The 22,686-nt window shown below is 43.6% G+C and overlaps 1 protein-coding gene and 1 long non-coding RNA gene across 6 annotated transcripts in view; both read left to right on the top strand.

Annotated features, from left to right (window-relative positions):
* Window positions 1–3,176: 3,176 nt before the first annotated feature.
* LOC144314803 (uncharacterized) lies at window positions 3,177–11,286 on the top strand. The gene is made up of 4 exons (XR_013380660.1): window positions 3,177–3,418; window positions 7,450–7,523; window positions 7,953–8,025; window positions 9,651–11,286. It is a non-coding gene; the product is annotated as an uncharacterized LOC144314803 (long non-coding RNA).
* Window positions 11,287–12,141: 855 nt separating this feature from the next.
* OTUD3 (OTU deubiquitinase 3) overlaps window positions 12,142–22,686 on the top strand; it is a 31,260-nt gene continuing 20,715 nt past the window's right edge. For 2 of the 5 annotated variants that reach the window (XM_077899366.1, XM_077899363.1), the window contains exons 1-2: window positions 12,142–12,422; window positions 20,651–20,799. In XM_077899366.1, coding sequence (XP_077755492.1) covers window positions 12,202–12,422; window positions 20,651–20,799 — 370 coding nt within the window. In that variant the 5' untranslated portion in view covers window positions 12,142–12,201. Of the gene's footprint in view, window positions 12,423–13,598; window positions 20,423–20,650; window positions 20,800–22,686 lie in introns of those variants that run through there. The other 3 variants (XM_077899365.1, XM_077899362.1, XM_077899364.1) reach the window with 3 other exon arrangements.

The raw sequence follows: 22,686 nt of genomic DNA, 5'->3' as shown, positions 1-22,686 counted from the left end.
AGAAAGAAATCAGACTCTGGACACCTAATGGTGAAACTGCCCCAGTGGTTCCCTGTTTCTGGAACATTCTTCCACAGTGCCTATTCTAGCTAAATCCTATCCACAAGTCACATCTTGATTTACATCTAACCTAAATTAAAATGCTTTATGTCTCACCTCCTCTCCTCAATGCAGAGTTAGGTGGCTCCTCCTCTGTGCTCCTATAGCATTCCAAGCTTATTCAGATTTTTAAACTTACCATATTAGAAATTGCCTTTTTATCTAGCAATATCTCACATCAGACTATGAGCTCTATGAGAGCAAGGAATGTGTCTTTATTGCTTTTTGTTGATTCCTAGTATCCCAGCACAGAGCCTGGCACACAGAAAAGTACTAAAAATTCTCAAAGGAACGTTGCCTGTACTCTTTGAGCCTCATTTTTCTCATCTGGAAAACAGGTACAGTACCAATCTCATGGATTCCTATATGGTTGTTAGAATTTAAATTAGATAAAATCTGTACCAGACATCTACCGACATAATAATGCTATATTTTTGGGGTGCCTGGGAGGCACAGTCAGTTGGGTGCCTGACTCTTGGTTTCAGCTCAGGTCATGATTTCAGGATCATGAGATTAAGCCCTGTGTTGGGCTCTGCGCTCAGCACAGAGTCTGCTCGAGTTTCTCTCTCCTCCCTTTTCCCTTCCTGCTCGTGCTCTCTCTCTCTCAAATAAATCAATAAATCTTAAAAAAATAATGAGGGATGCCTGGGTGGTTCAGCCGTTGAACATCTGCCTCCAGCTTAGGGCGTGATCCTGGTCTGGGGATTGAGTCCTACATAGGGCTCCCTGTGAAGAGCCTGCTTCTTCCTCAATGTCTCTGCCTCTCTGTGTCTCTCATGAATGAATAAATAAAATCTTAAAAAAAATACTGCTATATATTTGACCTTCCTGACCCTCTGTTTTCTTATTTGTCCAATGGGGAAAATAATACCAGTTAAATCATTTTTATTACTGCTGAGATAAGCTATCAATCATGTCATAGTTTACAGTGAACTAACAGGAGTTAAATGAGTTAAAGGGAAACCAGGCTGCTTTGTCACATTTCTACTGCGTGTCATTTCCTGTGCTGGGAACTGTATATTCATTACTTCATTTTAAAGTGGATTAAAAAGTGAGGCATACAGTTTTTTTCTTCCTAGTTAGATGCTTGAGAGCTCAAAGCCTTGCAGAGACCCCATCACAGAAGAATTGTCTTGGAGGAAGAGGAAGTAAAAAAGAAAAAAAAATGTTTTATATTCTGGGTAAAGCTCTTGATTTTCAAGCTCCACTGTGCAAAGTCTGAGCTCAAGGAGGAGATAGATTACATTGCTGAGCAAAAGACTTTTTTCTTCTGTATTCTCAGCAATTAAAAATATATATTTTTGGACAATACAGATCTGCTAAGTCCAAGGAGCCTAATATCCCTCTTCCTATAGCTACTGCTCTTCCCAGAAATAAATATCCAGGACAGTAAAAAACCAGCCCCTTCTGGAAGGGTGAGAAGGGGCAAGGGATCAACATCTCATGAAGCCCATTCGATAGGACTCAAAGCCCTGTCCTCAGTTATGTTTAGCCAGTGACCACACTTATGTTTAGCATGACACACTCATTCACTTCTCACAACACTGTAAGGCTGCAGTAGCAAGTGCATAGTGAAAGATGCCATCATGAATATACCCTCCAACTTCAGATGTTGCACACAATCAAAGCTTGTTTTCCCCTGACTTAGTCCCATGAGAATGTTCCTGAGCAATGGGTGGTTTTCCTCCTTAAGGTGACTCAGGGACCCAGGCCTGGAAGTGACACACATCATTTCTGTTCACATCTCAATGGCAAAAATTTGTTTTTGGCTGGGTCTGGGTGCAAGAGGGGCTGGGAAATGCATTCCATGGTTGGGCAGCTGTTTCTAATAAGAAACAACTTCATGCTCTGGAAGAGGAATCAAGGATTTTTGGTGGGTGGCTAGTCATCTCTTTTGTACAAGTCTTATGATTATTATTGTTATTGTTATTATTATTAATCATCATCACTGTCATCATCATCCTCATTTTTGGATGGGGACACTGAGGTGCCCATGCTTAGGAAACTTATCCCGGATCTGTAGCTAGGAAGTAGTGGAGGTAGGATTTGAACCCAGGTAGTGCAAGTTGCAAATCCCGTGTGCTTGCCACATCATCCTGCTAGCTCACAGTGATGAAGGAGGCCTAGTGCCCACTGTCAAGAAACAGATGATGTCAGGGGTGCTTGGGTAGCTCAGTTGGTTAAGTGTCTGCCTTAGGCTCAGGTCCTGATCTCAGGGTCCAGGAGTCGAACCCTGGGTCTGGGCTCCTTGCTCAGCGGGGAGTCTGCTTCTCTCTCTTCCTCTGCCCCTGTCCCTGCTCACTTACTTTCTTTCTCTTGCAAATAAATAAATACAACCTTAAAAAAAAAAACCAGAAAGGTGATGTCAGACGTGTCCCTGAAATTTTATTTTTAGGAACAAAGCTTTTGAAAAAAGCTAAATAAGCACTTAAAAATGAATACTTTCACAGTTATCCAAAGTCAAAACTCAAATGCTATCTTCTCAGAGGGGACCTCCCTGCTCCCCTTGCCATCCAGCCACCTTGAACCCCAAGATTCTGTTTCATATGCCTTAACAACCTCTGCAATTTTGTCATAGTGCTGTCACCATCTGAAAGCAGACACACATTTGTTTCATGGTGGATTGACTATCTCCCCAGTTAGCATATCAGCTCCCTGAAATAAGTTTACTACTTTTCCCAGGATAAATGTTGCAATGATTTTTTTTTGAGGTTAGGCATCAAGTCAAATGGTGGTACATTTTTAAGGCATAATTTAAAATGGCAACAAGGTGAGGAAATCCCAGTGGCTCTAGCTGTGCAAAATAAAATAAAGGCTAATTTAAATAAAGTGTGTATATGTGTGTGTAAGATGTTATGATGAGCTAAATACAAAATACAGAAATTAGACACTTGCTTCTTTGAATAGATCTACTTCAAGGGGGCCAATTTGACCTCAGTTTTTTTTCCTTTAACCGAAAAAAAAGGAGATGTTTGTCTGGGGAGTAGTAGGTGTGGGGGAACCAGCAGGTGTCTCCTCCTTTCAGGATACTTCTGAGTCCCCCTTTTGCAGCTGCAGATTTGACACTTACGGGCTTGGAAACAGTCCATTTTACTTCAGAGATCTTATCTCTAGGTCTGGGTCTCTCCTGAACTTTGCTGATATATACATTTTTATTCTTTCCATCTTCTCGAAGAAGAGGAGTGGATCCACAACCGAAGGCAGCTTCCTGGGAGGCCAGAGCAGTACCTTCTTCAAAGGACAGGCATCTCTTGAGGAGGGCTGAGGATATTTAGTCCCAGCTGCAATGCAGGAGCAGCAGCTTGCAACAGCAGTCACGGTGAGATTCTGAGATTTCATAAAGATTTTATAAGAATGAGGAGTTCAACAACCATGTCCAGCTTCAATAGTCAATGGTAGCTCCTTCCCAACCCAGCTTGCTAATTAAAGTCACTCCCATTTACAGAATGTGCATCAGACAGTCCACCAGGTAGTTTATACCCATCAACTTGTAAGGTGGTGTGTCTTGTTTTGCAGATAAAGAGACAGAAATGGGGTGAGGTTAGCTCTCCAGCCCAGGGTCATGTGTTCAGGGAGTAGAAGAGGCAGGATTCTAACACAGCTCTGCTTCCAGAGCACCTAAACTGTTGCCACGATGCCTCATTGTCATTGTGGTTTATGGCTATTCTGTTTCATCATTCCATTTACAGGGAAATTTTAAGCTGATTGGGGTCAGGAAGATTTTAACTATCAAAAAAAAATTTTTTTTTGTTTCGGTTTTGGTTTTGGTTGCCTGTGTTCCGGCACAGGCTCCAGCAGTGTCATTTTCTACCACTCATAAATTATAACTGTCTGAAAAAACTTGGAGATAAATATAACCAGAGAATCCCAAGAATATGTCGATCCCAAGCATATTTATCTGGGAATGTGGGCCTTTGGTTGTGATGGTGGAAGGGGCCTAGTTCTCTTTCAGGAGTGGGCTCAGGACCCTCTGGAAGATTTTCTTGATGCTCTGCCTCTCCCCTGCAGTTCTGAACAGGATGCCCTAGCACCCTGTATCTGACATCCTAATGAAGTGTTCTGTTCAGCTGTGACATCTGCCTCTCCAGATATGAGAACCTTCTTGTCATCAGGGTGCTCTGCCTTGGGTTCCCAACAAAGGAGTCTGGGTTTTTCTAGCACAGTGCTTCTTACTCTTTTAATTCCTATATTTATCCATTTATCCAACACCCATTTGTGCAGCCTCTCAAGCTACATATAGCGAGGAGAGTCCTATCTCAGAGACACCCCGGGTAGTGGAGAGAGGCAGATAGTGAATCTGAATATTTAATAGCAAAAAATTGAAAATAAGCTGTATCAATATGGACAAATTTTCAAAAATATACATTTTAATAAGATACACAAGTCACATATATCCACTTTGGTATCAATCATATAAAGTTAAAAATGCTAAACAAGCCTGCATACTGTGTGATACAAATCTATGTATGATAAATACCAAACCTATAAGAATGGCTACCTCAAGGAGATAGGGAGGGGGTGACCACTGGGGAGAGATGTACATGGGGCTTTGGTTGTACACATGATACTTCATTTCTCACGGGAGAATGTTAGGCATACTAGCGTACACATGTTTGTTATCATTAATATTTCATTTTAAAAGAGGCTTTAAAGATGTACACACATATGTGCCTATACTCCCATCTTGAATTTGTATTCAAAAGTGCATTTATGGGGGCGCCTGGGTGGCTCAGTTAGTTAGGTGCCCACCTTCAGCTCAGGTCATGGTCCCAGGGTCCTGGGATTGAGCCTCACATTGGGCTCTCTGCTCAGCAAGGAGCCTGCTTCTCCCTCTGCCTCTGTTGTTCCCCCTGCTTGCACTCTTTGGCTCTCCCTCTCTGTTAAATAAGTATAAAATAAAATATATTTTTAAAAAGGGCATTTATGTTTGTCATACAGAAAAGATGGGAGGAAATATTAGGTTAAACCACATGATCACTTTTGTAGGTTAATAATGGTCAGTTATCAGCAATCTCATATGGTTCAAGCCAATACGCGTAAACACGGCTATAATTACTACTACTGAGAGTGGGATTATGGATGATTTTTTTCTTTGTTATTCTTTGATGTCAAAATTTTCTCCCATGAAAAACGCTGTATTTTTCATATCCAAAACATTTCCGCGTGTATGGTTTAAGAGGAGAGAGAGAAAGGTGTCTTTCTGCTGCCCCCTTGTGTGCCCTCCAGCACAGGGCTCCTCTTCCCTTCGCCTGCAGGGTTAATGTGGCCACAGGGCAGGGTCCTGGCACAGGTGCTAATGGTGTAGGTAGTTGACACAGGGTAACTCTGTGTAACTCAGACTCTCTGAGCAATTAGATCTCTGGCACAGAGACACCAAACAAAGAAATCATTATGGAGCCATAAAGATCAATCTTGCTGCTCAAGGACCAGCCAAGTCATTGAGAGTACAAGCAATCTAAAATCTAGCCCAGGGACAGAAGCCCCTATTCCCATTCTCCAGGACTTTCTTCCACCCCAACAAGGGCCATTGATCAAACAGAGAAGTCAAGCAAGGATCACACGAAAACAAAAACCAATGTCTTTCATTCCCCATGAGGGCAGTGAAGGTTTTATCTAGTTCCTAGAAAAAAGGAGTGATGGATGATATTAACTACTCCTTTCGCATATATAAATAATTTAGAATAGATGTTTCCGTCTATTATAGTATGTAGTATAGAGTCATCTCAGGGAAAGTGGAGAGATTGGGCTTGGGTAAGGTGGGACAAAAGAGAAATAAGGGAGAGAGGGGGAAGGAAACCGGTATTTGCTGAACTAGGTACTAGCCCATTAGGGTCATGATCTCAATGTCTCACAACCACACCGCGAGGAAGCCCCGACTGCTCTCATTTTCCAGATGAGGACATTGGAGCTTGGAAAGATTATGGAAAATACTCCTGGCCACAGGGGTTTAAGCAGCCAAAATGGAATTTGGATTTGTAACAATCTGACCACTCCCAGACTCTTTTCCTTTTGGTCCACCATATGCTAAGTGAGTGAGACAAGGGGGCCAGAAATCCGGAGAAAGATGATAAAGTACAGGTGGGGAAGCAGGACACACAGAGGTGGGCAGTGGGACTAACTCCCCCCTGAGGGCAGGAGCCAAGAACAGAAAAAAAGACAGAGGAGTGACAAAGCTCCCCCTGTGTGCGTGTACCTATGCTCATGCAAACACACACACACACACACACACACACACACACTCACACACAGAAGGACAACAGCATAAAATAAAAGATGCAGAAACAAAGAATGACCGAGAGAAAAGAAAGACTTTTGTTGAATAACATTCTTCCCGCTGGCCTATTACAGGACTGCCACAGGATGGAAACAAACTGTGTTGCATTTTCACATGGGTCTGTACAGGGGATGAAGTTAAAGACCTGCCTTTGGTACCAGAGACTCCCCACCCTGCTTTGTCTTTCTCGGAGGCTCTGCTAGTCAATCAGCTGGCATCAGTCGTCCTCAGCCAATCACAGCTCCTATCCTGACCCAGTTCACTTGCTCAGTGGTTCTGGGGGGCAGGGTGGGCTGACGCTCTTTGTCCTGAGTATTTGATGTCTATGTAGGTCCTCTATGTCCATCCAATAGAGTGACATATCATTAATTCAAATTCCAGTCCTACATAACCGGTGACAGCTTGGACATGGTTGAGTTGATACCTCATTTAGCTTAAAAGCCCTGTCATCACTGGAAGAGCAAATAGACAATAAAAGAAGATGGATCTGAGGGTGATTTGGTGACAGAGACAAGACAGCAAGATGCCAAGAACTCTAAAGACAGGAAATACTTCTTGGGAAAAGCAATATGCTTATTACAAATTCATGCCAGCTAATAAAGCAGATCCCCAAAAGAATTCTATAGGGCTGCATTTTGAAGGAAAGAATAGATTTTGTTAGTCCAGTAAGAATAATTTAATTAATGTAATTATATGCATCCTACACACACTGTCCTAATATATATATTAGGTTTCCTGAGTCTTTATCTATATATATTATATATAAAGATAATATATATAATATATATTAGGTTTCCTGAGTCTTTATATATATAAAGATAATATATATAACATGTAATATAATATATAATATATATAATATATAATATATATAATATATTGTAGTATATATATTCATTATATATATATATATATATATATATATAATGAAAAGGTCTCTTTCACTCTTCCCTCCCTCCTTATTTCTTATCAATTTGGTATTTATCTTTCCAGACCATTTCTTACAAGTTTAAGCCCATATATATACCTGCAGAAAACGTAGTTCTGTTTTGTTTTATGTTGCTTTTGTGTTTTAGGTAAAGGTTACTTGGAATGCCTTGCTCGGCCGCATGGTTTTCCATTAGACCACATGTTCAGGAGAGCTGTTTATGTGAGTTCTAGACCAACCTCATTTCCCTCCACCTCATCCTCTTAAACTGTTTCAAAGTATTCAATGGCTGCCTTATAATTTAAGAAGAAATTTTCCTGTGAATAGTTATATTGTTTCTAATTATTGGCTTTTTACCTACCATGATGCCTTAAACATCCCTGGGTATACCTCTAGGGGCATGTGTGCAAGATTTGTTTTAGAATGGGTGGTGAGATGTGGTATCTCTGGGCCATCAGGTATTTAAAATGTTACCAGAGCCTGCCCCATTGCAGTGGCCGGACTCCAAAGCTGCCAGACTAGTGCCCCGTGTGAGATTCCTTATTTTCCCACACCCTTTATGGTACATTCTGGCAAGTAAGTCCTAAAGCTGCATTTCTTCACTAAAAATCTAATCATTTTTTTTGGGGGGGGGGGACTAATTTTTCACAGTTTCAGTTACCTGTGATCAACCCCAGTCTGGATCCTCTTGATCCTCCTGATGATGTTAATGGATTGTCAGAAGGTAGGTAGTAGCCTAAGGCTACGTGCTATGCCTGGTCATTCGCCTGCACCTCACTACATCTCATCACAGGGCATCTTATCATCTCAGGTCATCACAAGAAGAAGGACGAGGACAAGATAGCCTGAGAGAGACAAACTACATTCACATAGCTTTTATTATAGTATCTTGTCATCATTGTTCTATTGTATTATACATTATATTTACACGCTGTACTATATACATATATATACTATTTTATACTATATATACTTAGGGTAAAGTTTAATTTACAAATTAGGCACAGAAAGTGCTAATCTCTTTCTTGCCTAATCTGAAAATTAAACTTTACCCTAAGTATGTACGTATAGGGACAACATAGTATATTTAGGGTTTGGCACTATCTACTGTTTCAGGCATTTGCTGGGGATCTTTGAATGTGTCCCCCCTCAGAGAAGGGGGTCTCCTGTATTACATGGCACTCAGTGAGGTTTCCTGAGTCTTTGAATTAGATCTGATGAAGTTGGCAGAGCAACTGCTTAGTGTACAAGTCCTCTTTCCCTTTGGCCTTTCGATATAACACATAAGCAGCCTTTGTTTGCACTCAAAGGGCGACATTGTCTAGCAGAGGTCTCTGCTGAGAGAAGAGCAATGAGTTCCTTCGAAATTCTAGGCATGGCCCAAAAGGTCATGGGCCTTTGGAAGAAAAGAATTTTACAAGAAAGGCAAGCGTTTGTATTTCTGTCACTGTTTGCACATGTTCTACATTTCCATGTTTCGCGAAGACAAGTCTTCCTCTTCTGGTTTCTGAAGTTTGCAACGCCAGGCTTTGCCTTCGTCCCATGGGCTTTCCACCACAGAGGAAGGTTTCAAGCAACTTTGTTAAGCCTGTGGGTCTGGGGCTTTGTGTTTCTATTAATGTTTGGAACTCTCCCTCCTGTCCCTACGTTGGCATGGACATTTGACAGAATAGCAAACTGAGGTTCAGAAGTGAAATCACTCACCTGAGGTGAACCCAGGATAGAAATCCAGGCCCACCAGGCTCTAAATCATTGTGATCTGCTTTAACACGGAAAAAGTTAAATAGAAAATCAGACAACGGTGATATGTGACAACAGGGGTAGAAAGACTGTATCAGCAATAATATGGGATGCATGGGAGAATTAATGATGAAATAAATGAAATAAAATGAAATAAAAATGAAATAATTCAGGTGTTATGTAGAGTTTTGTGCAGTTTATGAAAAGTTATGTGTGTAGTTTGATACAGTGGTTCAGAGCATATAGTCCTGGGACGCCTGGCTGGCCTAGTTGGTAGAGTGTGTGACTCTGGATCTCAGGATCGTGAGTTCAAGCCCCATGGTAGGTGTGGAGCTCACTTTAAAAAAAAAAAAAAAAAGAGTATATAGTCTGGAGTGAAATGGCCTGGCTTCAAATCCTGGCTCTGTCACTTTGTGACTTTGGGCAAGTTACTTGACCTCTCTGTGCCCCAGACATTACATATTTCATTGGGTTGTTGTAACAATTAAACAAGATAGTACTTGCAAAGCAATAAGAACAGTGCCTAGCACAGAGTAACACCACAGAAGTTTGTCATTACTGTCATTACTGTTGCATTTGGTCTTTGCTGTTTTCATTGCTAATTTCCAGATGAACAACAGGAACTTGGCAGGTGGAGGAACTAACCCAAGATCATGGAGTCTGAAGGTGATAGATCCGGACCAGAACCTCGGTCTCTGCCATGCTGTCCAGTGGGTTTGCACTCCCAGCACTGCCCAGCACCCTCCCCTTACTAAACATAACAGAAGGGGTCATCTAAAGCCTCAAAATGTCTGTGCAAGAAAAGGCAGGTCCAGGAACAATTCACACTCATTCTTCCTGAGAACAAAAGAAGGATCTGTAGGGGAAGAATTTCAGGAACTTCAGTGAAGCATGTGCAACATTCCAAGACAAGTCCAATTCCCTTCTAGGCACTTGTATCAGCATGTTAATCTCTCTTTCCCATTTCCCTCTCTCCCCCTCCACCCCGGACTTAGCATCACATCACCATCATCTGTCTTTGGACATCTACAGGAGCCTCCTATGTGGCATCTGCCTTCAGACCCATTCTCCTCACCAAAGCAGAAGACATGTTTCTAGACATACACCTGATCATGTATGTTCCCAGGATGGGCCCCCACAGCTCTAAGGGCTTGGGCTGAGCCCCTTCATATGCCCTATGAGATTGGGCCGGAGCTGGGCTTTCCTTCCACTTTCTGCTCAAGCCCCATATTCCCGTCAGACGGCACTTCCTTCAGTCCGCAAAACGGACACACTGTCCCCTCCCTCTGAACTTTCAATCTGCCCAAGTCCTTCTCATCCTTTCAGATTCAGCTTGTCACTCAGCTCTTCCCAGAAGCCTTTTTGCATCTTTCACTCCACTTTTTCCCCCCGTGGCACCCTGTGCCTCTTCCTATAGCATTTCTCATGCAGTATTATAATGGTGGTGTCCTTGCCTATAGGTCCCACTAGAACCTGGGCTTCCTGAGGACAATCCCCCTGTCTCTTTGGCTCAGGGTGATGCTGGTTACCTGGCACAGAGCCCAAGATGAGAGTTACTGATCGAAGATAAATACAGATGCTGGTTGAAACTGAGCATTCGGATGCTGCTTTTGGTCATAACCCAAGAGGAACTTGTAGGTAGAGGGAGGAGATAGTTATTAAAGGCAGAAACATTAGGAACATTTCCAGAGATGGTGAGATTGCTTTAGAGGGCCATGAGGAGGAGAAAGCAGTAGCATGACTATGGGAAGGGGAGGAGTTAAGAAAGAGGGACTGAGATGAGGGAGGAGAGGATATTAAGGTAACTGAACGAGGAGGCCATTAGACCGAGGTGGCTCGTAACTACAGAATGCCTTGTAACTACAGAAGCGCACCAAACCCTAGGCCAGAGTCAGTGCACTCAAATCCCAGAAAATGAAGCTTAAGAACCAAGCACAGTCAAATAGGGTTTCCCAAGTACGTCAACTGCTCATGCTACAGCCAATCAAATAATTTCCTTGCTTGAGTTCCTGTCTTCTCTATAAAATCCTCTCCCCTAGCTCCTGTTGGAGGAGCATCTCCAACCACCTTGGGTTTGGCTCTGCTCCATTCTAATGATGCATGCTCAAAATAAACCCTTGAAAATGTCGATGGGGTACCCGGGGGGCTCAGTGGTTGAGCATCTGCCTTTGGCTCAGGTCATGATCCGGGGTCTTGGGATCAAGTCCCACATCAGGGTGGGAGCCTACTTCTCCTTTTGCCTGTGTCTGCCTCTCTCTCTGTGTCTCTCATGAATAAATAAATAAAATCTTAAAAAAAAAAAAAAAAAACAAGAGAAAATGTTGATGTGTCTCATTCTGCCTTTGAGCTAAGGGATTACTGCAGGAGAGAGGGGGGTTACAGTTGGGGTTAAGTTCCAGAACGGGCGGGTGTGAAGCAGAGTGACCCAACGACCCTGGGTCACCAAGGACTGCAAGCCCTGCGTCCCAGGGAACCCTTAGTTCACTGCAAACCTGGGTGGGTCACCCTAGAGTGGAATCCAGATTCCCAGAGTTGCCACAAGTTTTGAACGAGGACAGCCTCTCCCTTGAGTTATGAGGATGGTAGAGGGGTCGAGAGAGGGGCTGATTGAACAAACAAAGCGGATGGGCTTTGGAGCCTGCGCAAAGCTCTTCTCGCAATTCCTTAACCTCTCCGATCCTGTTTTCCCCTAATACGGGGATAATTAAACAAGATTGGGCCATGTGAGCGCGCCCACCCCAACTGTAGGCTCCCGAAGCGAGTTCGGTTTTTAGCTCCCTTTCTCCCCTCGTTTCTGTCGCTGCTCTTGCGTCTCAGGTCACTTCTCCATCCTCCTCCGTTTCTCTGCTTTGACCTTCCCGGGCTTCCCGGTCTCCGCAGCCACCCGCTCCCCGCGCAGAGCACCACCCGCCGCCGGGGGCAGAGCGGAGCCAACGGAGGCGGGGCCCCTCTAGCCCTCCGAGGCGGGCTCTCTATGGTGCCTGCCGCCGGAGCCGCGCGGAGGAGGGGGCGGGGCGGGGTCCCGTCACGTGACCCGGGTGCCCGGCGCCCGCGCAGGCGCGGTGGGCGCGTCGCCGTCGCCGGGCTCGGTCGCCCGCGCTGCTTGGCTCCGGCGGCCCGTGAGTCCGGCGCGCGGCGGGCGGCGCGTCTCGCCGCGGCCATGTCCCGAAAGCAGGCGGCGAAGGGCCGGCCGGGCAGCGGCAGCCGGAAGGCCGAGGCCGAGCGCAAGCGCGACGAGCGGGCGGCACGCCGGGCCCTGGCCAAGGAGCGGCGGAACCGGCCGGAGTCCGGCGGCGGCGGCGGCTGCGAGGAGGAGTGCGTCAGCTTCGCCAACCAGCTGCAGGCCCTGGGGCTGAAGCTGCGGGAGGTGCCGGGGGACGGGTGAGGCGGGCCGGGCGCGCTGTCCCCTCGCTCCCCCGGCCGGCGCGGGGGCGGGGGGGGGCGGGGCGCGGGGGCCGCCCCCATCCCCTCGGGGCCCTCGGGGCGCTCGGGACGCTCGCGGCCCCGCGTGACACGCAGCCCTGGAGCCGGGGTCTCCTTACGTCGTGCCCGGGAGGGCGTCCCCGAGAGGTGACGTCGAGCGGAGACGGACCGGAGGAGGGGGCGGGGCCGCGAGTGGGGAGCCCCGGGGCCGCCGACGCCGGGCCCCTCGGAGAGCGAGCTGCCGCCTCGGGCTCCCGCTGGGGGCTGCCGCCCCGCTCCTCACTCGTGGGGACTCGGTCTTCGCCGGGCTGAAGGGAACTCCTGCAGCGCTCGCCTGCTGGGGCCTCAGTTTCCCCGCCGAGGCTTCCCCGAGCTTGTGCCGGGGCTTAGACTGCAAGCTAGGCCCAGTTTGCTCGCATTCATTCATTCACTCTGGAATCTAGAGCCAGTTTTATTTATTTATTCATTCATTCTGGAATCTAGGGCCAGTTTTATTTGTTTTTTCATTCATTCTGGAATCAAGGGCCAGTTTTATTTATTTATTTATTCATTCATTCATTCATTCAGGAATCTAGGGCCAGTTTTATTTATTTATTTATTCATTCATTCATTCTAGAATCTAGGGCCAGTTTTATTTATTTACTTATTCATTCAGGAATCTAGGGCCAGTTTTATTTATTTACTTATTCATTCATTCATTCATTCATTCAGGAATCTAGGGCCAGTTTTATTTATTCATTCATTCATTCTGGAATCTAGGGCCAGTTTTATTTATTTATTCATTCTGGAATCTAGATCCAGTTTTATTTATTCATTCATTCATTCAGGAATCTAGGGCCAGTTTTATTTATTTTTTCATTCATTCATTCATTCATTCATTCTGGAATCTAGGGCCAGTTTTTATTCATTCATTCATTTATTTATTTGTGGGGAAGTGGGGGAAAACACAAGCTAAATAAGTGTGGTAGGGGATCCCTGGGTGGCGCAGTGGTTTAGTGCCTGCCTTTGGGCCAGGGTGCGATCCTGGAGACCCGGGATCGAATCCCACGTTGGGCTCCCGGTGTATGGAGCCTGCTTCTCCCTCTGCCTGTGTCTCTGCCTCTCTCTCTCTCTCTGTGACTATCATAAATAAATAAAAATTAAAAAAAAAATAAGTGGGGTAGGAGGGAGAAAAAAATGGGGAAAGGGAAGAGGTTATGGATCCAGGAGCATGGATGACAGAAGGAAAAAGAGGAAAGGGGCTCATTGCAGGGGTTAGGGTAGGTCAGAGGGGGGGATTCTTGTTGCCAGAGCCTGTTGCTCCGGAACAGAGAGTGTTAGTTAACAGCCTGGCTGCCGTCATTCTTCCCTCCATTTGAGGGCTCAGAAAGGGCAGAGGGAGGAATAAGATGAAGTCAAAGGCCAGATAGAATTAATTGCTTTACTTACTAAGTGTGGAAGAAAGGGGAAACACATGTTTTTTGGATTTCACATTCGGTTGTAGCTTATGGATTGAGACTATTTATGAACTAAGGCCCTAATTTATCTTTCCCACCTTTCCTGCAGATCTTCAGTGCTTAAGACACATGGCCTTACTTAGAGCTTGGTTGCATTTCACTCACCACCACCTAGCATAGCGGCTAGTACATAGAGGACATTCAGTGCATTTTTGTTGTATGAATAAGTGGTAAAAAAAAAAAAAATATTGTGGAGGCCAACTAGACCCTCAGCAAGGCTGCTGAAAGGGAGATTTTCTTAGTGGAGTTGCTACAAGTAGAGACTCGCTTTGCCATGTCTTAGTTTTAGCCTGGTACCTTGATTCTGTCAAATATAGTTTATTCACTCTTCTGGGCCTTACTTATCCTAGTCAGACTGAATAAGCACAAGACACTGCTGTATAAACCAGAATACTTTACAGCTGAATGCTGCACACTTGGGTTGAAGCGGGGCTGTTCCTAGCAAATGATTGGATTGCTTGTGTCCGTTACACTGGATATGATATTCTCAATGTCAGGGTGTCCAGGAAACCGGAGTACTCAACAGAAGGTTGCTTCTGAGCAGGAATTGCAGCGCAGGGGACTGTAAAATCTTGCAGGAGCTTTCATTTTGGGTGTGTACTGCCTCTACTCTGCCCTACCCCCAAAGGAACATACTTCTTTAGTTAATTCAGCAGACATTGGTTGAACAAGAGCTGGGAATCCATTGATGACTAAGGTACTTAAGGAGTTCACAGCCTAGGAAGAGACAAATGTATAAGCAGGCTCAGACGTTTTGGCCTGGGGGCCCTTTATACTCTTAAAAATTACTGATAACTCCAAAGAGCTTTTTTTTTTTTTTAAGATTTTATTTATTTATTCATGAGAAACACACAGAGAGAGAGAGGCAGAGACACAGGCAGAGGAAGAAGCAGGCTTCATGCAGGGAGCCCGATGTGGGACTCGATCCCGGGACTCCAGGATCACACCCCGAGCCGAAGGTGGCGCTAAACCACTGGGCCACCGGGGCTGCCCAGAGCTTTTGTTTATGTGGGTTATGGCTACCAATAGTTACTGTATTTGGAATTAAAACAGAAAAATTAAAAACACGATAATACAGGAGCACACATTCCATTAACTGTCAGAGTGATAGCCCTTATGTATCAGGTGGGCTTTGAAAGTTTCCACTGTACACTCGTGAGAGAGTAAAAGTGCAAAACATAGGTAACATCTTCATTTTGAGCTCAAGAATACTCTGAAAGGGTCTCAGAGCTACCTCTCCCTCCCCAAAACTGGGCCACACTTTGAAAATGGATGATGTAAATAATTATAGTTTGGTATATATAACAATTAGTGACTGATTATAGTCCTATTGAGAAGGAAGCAGCCAGTACCCCCTGACGCGATCAAGGAGGCCTCGTTCGTTCAGCCAGCGTTCAGTGAAACTTACACTGTGCCAGGTGCCTTTCAGAGGAAGTCATACCCAGACTAGGTCATAAAGGACCAGTAGGAATATGCCAAGAGAACGTTCCAGGCCGAGGAGTAATATATGTAGAGGCGTAGGAGTGCATTATTTTTGAGAGAGCCACGAGTTGTTTAGGATGACAGGAGTATCGGTACAAGGGTAGACCAGTGGCAGTGACCGTGCAGAGGCCAGAGGCCAGAATGTTCATCTCTCTCCCTTCTGAGGTTCTTATTCTTGAGACAATGTTAGATAAAATGATGATAATTCCTTCTCTTTGGGTTCCATGAAGCTCACCTCTCTCTGTTCACACATTCTTCCCATGGGTACCATGAGATGGGCTGTGGCCCAGCCCTCTAGTACTGTGGCGCTTTTGGATATGATGATGACAGGCTTTGTTACTGTGCAGTGGATGGTGTTTCCTGTGTATGTGATTGTTTACTTAGTAAGTATCAACAGATTCTTTATTAATATTTATTGTGTACTCTTGGTGAAATATGATAAAGTTTTGGTAATGCCGAAAAGTTGACAGCCTCCACTCTTGTCTTTCCATTCTGGTCTGATTACAATACTGAGTAGCCTGACATAGCATCTCGCTATGGAGGCATATTGATTGTAGGCGGTATGGTACTCGTAGCATCCTGGAACCTCTGGGCGCTTGGGGATAAATTAGCTGGTATCCTCTAATGTAGCCTTTACATGAGTTGAGTCAATTTAGCATAGATTAATCACAGAGCTACTTACGGGCTTTTGTCATGTGTCATGGGCCACCTTCGTGTTTGTCATGTTGACTGGAGGTGGACCCATACATAAATTAGATTCAGGTTCAAAACAAGAAAGAAACATTCTTTTTTTTTTTTTTTTTTTTTTTTTTAAGAAATAAACATTCTAACCTTGGTGTCGTCCTTAAAAACATGATTGGCTATAGCGTGAAAAGAATCTCTAATTGGATCGCGCAGTACAATATCAGCATCTCTCTGAACTGTATCCAGTTGCATCTTACTAAATGTTGCCCTAAGTTACATTGCTAATTACATTACTAAAAACATTAAAGAATCACTAATTTTAACCATTTATCTCTATGCTAAACAAGTTATTTATATTTTGACTTTAGAATCATAGAATTTTAGTGCTGGAAGGGTATTCACACATCATCTTGTGTAATTATCCATTAGTACCTGCATCCTGTGTACAGCAGCGTTGTGTCTAGCTCAGTGGTATTCAACCTTGCTGGCACAGTAGAATCATTTAGGGACTTTGGGAAAAATAGTATCTGGCCTTTCCTAGATCAGCTATACTAGAATCTCAGGCAGTGGGACTTGGTTATTGATAATCTTTAAAACGTCCACTGTATGTAGCAGCCATACTGGCAAGCTACCGAGTTAGAGTCTAGATTCTAGGCTAGTGTTTCTCAAACTTTAGAATGCATCAGAATAGTTTGGAGGAACTAGTTGCTTGGCTTTAACCCCAGAATGTCTGACTCAGTAGGCCTGGGGTGAGGCCTGAGAATTTTCATTTCAAAGTTTTCAAGTAGTCAGGGATCATACTTTGAGAATCAGTGGTCTAGACCATTGCTGGTCCAATAGAAATAAAACAGGAGGCAGTATGTAATTTAATGTAATTAATTTTTTTTCCATTAGCCACATTGAAAAAGAGGGGTGCCTGGGTAGCTCAGTTGGGTAGATGTCTACCTTTAGTTCAGGTCTTGATCCCAGGGTCCTGGAATCGAGCCCCGCATTGAGGTGCCTGCTCAGCAGGGAGCCTGCTACTCCCTCTCCTCCCCGCTTGTGCTCTCTCTTGCTTCTCTCTCTCTCTCAAATATGTAGAATCTTTAAAAAAAAAAAAAAAAAAGAAACAGGTGAAACTAATTTTAATATATATGTAAGCCGTTATATGTTAAAATACTATCATTTGACATACAATCAATATAAACATTTTTAATGAGATATTTTACATTTTTAAAAATACTGTTCAAAATCCAGTATCTTATTCTTAAAACACACCTCAGTTTTTTTTTTTTCTTCACACCTCAGTTTTGATTAAACACGTTTTACATGCTCAGTAGTCACATGTGGCTATTGGCTACCGTTGTGTACAACACATATGTAGACAATTACAGGGGATTGCCAATAGATAGAAGTTTACAAGATCCTTAGTTTATAATCTCATTCCATAGAGCTAAAATTTCCTTTCATTTGCTCAAATCTGTGTCTCTGGAGCTCCCATGTTTTAGTTTAGTTTTAGTTTTATTGTACAAATACAGCATCCCTTTCACTGTGACACATAGTTGGACGTAGCTCTCATGTCCCACTGAGCCTGCTTTAGGTTAAACACTAGTTGCTCATGCTCTTCATATTATGTAGTTTAAAGCCACTTCTCATCTGAACACATCTCTCGTAAAATGTGGTAACCAGAATCACATCTAGTGCTCTAGCTGTGGTCTGACCTCAAAGAGGACAAAACCTGTCCCTCCCCCCACCCTGCCCTTTCTGCACATTTACTACTATTATTGCAGCCTTGGTGGCCATTAGTCCTTTCGGTGGCTGTTACGATATTGTCTCCTACTAAACTATTATTGAGCACCCAGAACTCTTCCACGCTATTTACGTAGTTGCTTATTTTTGTGAACTCAAATACAAGACCTTACATATAACTTGGTAGTGCAGTGGTTCCCAAGTGGAGATGATTTTGTCGCCCCCAGGGGACATTTGGCCATGTCTGGAGACAGTATTGGTTGTCCCAACTGATAGGGAAGGAGGTGGTGGAGGTGCCATTGGCATCTAGTGGGTAGAGGCCAAGGATGCTCCTGAACATCCTGCAGTGTACAGGGCAGCCCCCACAACAAAGAATCATCCCCAAATGTCAGTAGTATGGATGTCAAGAAGCCCTGCTGTAGTTTAATGGGTGAAGGTGTGGGCTCAGGAAACAGTTGGGTTCACCTTGAGGGCCTTTGGGCACTGGTCATATGTTCTTGTGGGTGTTATGAGTGCTTCTGCTGGGCTCCCTAAGGGTGCCCACTGCACTAAGCATGTAGTATGTGTTCACTTTTCCTGTGTCACTGTCTTGTAACTCTGTCAGAAAAGAAAGCAATTTGTATATCTTGATTTTTCATTTTGACTAATTTTTAGTAAGCTCCGAAAAGCTTGGTAAATATAGAAAAATATATTAAAATACACTTAAGAGTTACTCCTAATTCCACTGTCTAGGGATAACTACAGCTAACCTTTTGGTGCCTGGGTCTGAATCCTGGGCCCACCATCTGTTGGTTTTGTGACCGTGGGTTAAGTTAACCAAGGGGGATAATAATAGTACCTGTCCCATAGAGTTGTGAGGACTGAACATATTTAATATGTATAAAATGTTTAGAACAGTCCCTGGCACATTGTAAGAGCTGTGTCAGGGATGGTTGTAGTGTTTTGCTTTGCATGCATTTGTGTGTATTTCTGTGTCTGTGTATGTGATGTGCAGACATATACGGTCAAGCTCATGCAACATACTTAATTTTATTCCTGTTTTGGCTTATATGGAGGACATTTGCCCATGTTACTGAACATTCTAAGAAAGCATGTTACTTTCTGTAGAATACTATGAATTTAATGTAAGGATAACTAAATACATAATTTTGTGCTAAATCACACCTTAAAAATTTTTTTATATATTTATTTATTTAATTTATTTATGAGAGGGAAAGCAAGAGCACTGGTGCCCACTAGCGGGGAGAGTGGGGGAGAGGGACAAGCAGACTCTGTGCTGAGCACAGAGCCCAACGTGGGCTTGATCCCATAACCCTGAGATCATGACCTTAGCCACCGTTGATGCTCAACCGACTGAGCCACCCAGGTGCCTCTAAATCATACCTCTTAAAATCAATCAATCAATCACACCCCTTAAACTAGATTCAAGAATAGACTGATTAGTTGTGGCAAGTACTAAGGGTTTAGAGAAGTTTGAGAAAAAAGCTTAAAATTGAGAACATCTTATCCATTAGTTTGCTTTTTTCCCTGTGGGTGAGAAAAGGCAGCTATTGTTAAATTTTAGCAAAAGACACCTCAATGTTGTATATAGAAATGCTATATTCCAGTCAGTTCTAGAATTTTACCCCAAATTGATGCATAGTTTGTTTCTAGTTTATAGAATCTGCATTCTTTAAATTCTCTCCTCCTCCTTTGCAAAAGCAAACAAAACGAAAAAAACCCAAAAGGTATACATCCTTATAGGTTTGAAGAGATTCCTGTTTCTTCATAATTTTCTGTTGAAAACTCACTTTTCTGAGTTGGAAAAAAAAAAAACAAACTTTTTTCTCCTACACAGTTAGGTCTGAAGTTCTGAAAGTGGTGAATTTATGTTTTGCAATGAGTTTACTCTTCATTTGGAAAAGTGAACAGTTTGGTATGAAACTGGGCAGCTGTTAGGCTTCAGAATGGCTTTTTCCCTTAGTTTTAAGGATACTAGATTGTGTTTGTCTTGTTCAGTTTCTGTGTATCTGGGCTCTGTGATACAGTTTGGAATTTTAGAAGCCTTTGAGGAGTTTCCAAGGAAAGATAGCTCTTGAAGTTTATTACCAGCATTTTAATTTGAGAAACAAAAAATGGTATTTAAAATTCTCATTTGGCAGGAAAAACAACGGCGTTGTGGCTCCCTGGGTGGGAGGAGAGGAGCCAAGGAGGGAGAGTGTCATTGCATAGTACAACTATGTGTTGTCTATGGACTTTTCCTTCTCATAGTCTTCTCCAGTATGTTTGGAGGACTCAAACAGGATGTAGGTTCACTTTCTTCTACTAGGAGCTTAGCAAGTTGCTGTCTTTCTGGTACTCTTTGTCAGATGAATGATTAGTTAGCTGGGCAGCCCTAATGGAGCTTGTTTCAGAGAAGAAGCAGTTGATAGGATTTATTACTTTGGAAGGGGCTCTGGGAATCACAGTCCTCACGTGTGGAACGGCCTGTAATGTCTGGACCCTTCAGGCAGTTAGTGTATTACCACCTCCGTGTATTGAAGCAGCTGAGGCCTGGGAATTTAATGTCTTTCTTCAGCCAGCCAGCTGGTAAGTGGGGAATAAGGTCCTAGTTTGTTGCCTCTCAGGAAGGTGATGTGGTTAAATGTCTTCCCTAGTGCTCTCCCCACAGTGTTTGAGAAGAATCCTGGACTGTCAGAGTTGAGGCTTTATCTCCACATGAAGGATTTCCATGGGTGGCCTTACACGAAGCATCATTGCTTCAGATGAACTAAGTTCATTTCTAAAAGGTCTTGACCAACATTTTTGTTTTGATAGCAATTGCCTATTCAGAGCACTTGGTGATCAGTTGGAGGGACACTCACGAAATCATCTCAAGCACCGACAAGAGACAGTGGATTACATGATAAAGCAGCGGGAAGATTTTGAACCCTTTGTAGAAGATGACATTCCTTTTGAGAAACATGGTAGGTTCACCGTGGGACACTGGATCCTCCAGGAGTAATGCATTGGGTAATTAAATCCATCAGCATTCCCCACCCTCCCAGCCAGGGGTTTGATTGCATAAATTATGGCATTCATTTATTCAACAACTATTTATTTGCTCTGTAATAGGCAGCATGCTAGGCAATTGGGAATCAATAGTTTTAGGTGTCTGTACCCTTAATAAAAATGATGATGTTAATTAACCTGAAAAGCTGTTTATGGACTTCTTTATTCAGTGAGGGGTAAAAGCAGCCTATAAAATGTTACATAGACTGATCTTCATTTTGAAAGGTATACGTACACAGAAACACACAAGGGGAAAGTGGATAGGTACTAACATTTTATGGTTGTTAATTCTTGGCTCCGCTTATTTTTCAGAAACCACTCACTTTGGTATGAAATTGGGGATAGTAATAGCACCTAACTTGGAGATAATAATAACACCTAATTTATAGGGTTTTTGGTACAGACTAAATTAGATAATACAATTAAATTCCTAATAAATATCAGCCATCTGGGGATGGCGGAATATGATGGTTTTAAATGATCTTCTGCATATCTTTCTGATTTTTAAAATGACCACTTATTGCTTTTATAATCAGAAAAAGCAATAGTCATTTTAATTTCTCATCAGAAACACAAACACAACCACTTTTCTTTGAGGCAAGTCAATTAATGATTTAAATTAGCTCAAATCTATTTAAAATATCTTTATTTATTTATTTTAGGGAGAGAGAAAAAAAGAGCACAAAGATGGATGAGCAGAGAGAGAGGAACAAGCAGATTCCCTGCTGAATGCAGAGCCTGGCGCGGGGCTTATTCCCAGGACCCCAAGATCATGACCCTGAGTTGAAATCAAGAGTTGGACACTTAACTGACTGAGCCATCTAGGTGCCCTAGTACATTTGAGCTTTTAAACTTTAAGGATTGGGGCGTCTGGGTGGCTCAGTTGGTTTAGCATCTGCCTTTGGCACAGGTCATAATCGTAGGGTCCTGGGATCGAGCCCTGCATCGGGCTCTCTACTCAGCAGGGTATCTTCTCCTTCTGTCTCTCCTCCTGCTCATGTGTGTGCTCTCTCTCTCTCTCTCTCTCTCAAATAATTAAAACCTTAAAAAAAAAAAACTTTAAGGATCTAGTAAATGAGGTGTTGATATATTTGTGCCCTATAGCTAACATTTTCATCATAGGGCTCACATAATACCCTTATTAAAAAGCGGCAGAATTGTGTGTTTAGAGAACTAACTCTGGAAATCCTGTCAAGAATGGGCAGAGAGGGCAGCCTGGGTGGTTCAGTGGTTTAGCGCCGCCTTCAGCCCAGGGCATGATCCTGGAGACCCGGGATCGAGTCCCACGTCGGGCTCCCTGCATGGAGCCTGCTTCTCTCTCTGCCTGTGTCTCTGCCTCTCTCTCTTTCTCTCTCTCTCTCTGTGTCTCTCATGAATAAATAAATAAAATCTTTTTTTTTTTTTTTTAAAGAATGGGCAGAGAGAGACTGAGAAGGAGGATGAGTTAGAAGGCTCTCCACATTGGCCAGATGAAAGAATAAGAGGGTCTCTATCAGCTCCCGGGGGTGACGAGTAGGGTGCAAACCAAGACACAGTTGACAGTGTAATTGATAGGCCTCATTGGAGATGGGGAGGAGGGGAGGGGGAAGAGGAGACAAAGGTGAATCTGAAAGTTCTGGAGAATGGCTAGGTAGCTGTATCCTTGTACCCTCTATCAAGATGGAGGGCCACAGGAGGAAGACCTTTGGGAAGGAAACTGTCTATGACCCCAAAGCCTTCCTCATTCCTCAGTAGGAAAGGACTTATTCCTTAGGTGCCAGAGGCAAAGGGACACAGCAGCACCCCACCCACCCAGTCACTGA

This window comes from Canis aureus, chromosome 5 (assembly GCF_053574225.1).
Source record: "Canis aureus isolate CA01 chromosome 5, VMU_Caureus_v.1.0, whole genome shotgun sequence".
Lineage (NCBI taxonomy): Eukaryota > Metazoa > Chordata > Mammalia > Carnivora > Canidae > Canis > Canis aureus.
This window is presented reverse-complemented; position numbering and strand designations above follow the sequence as displayed.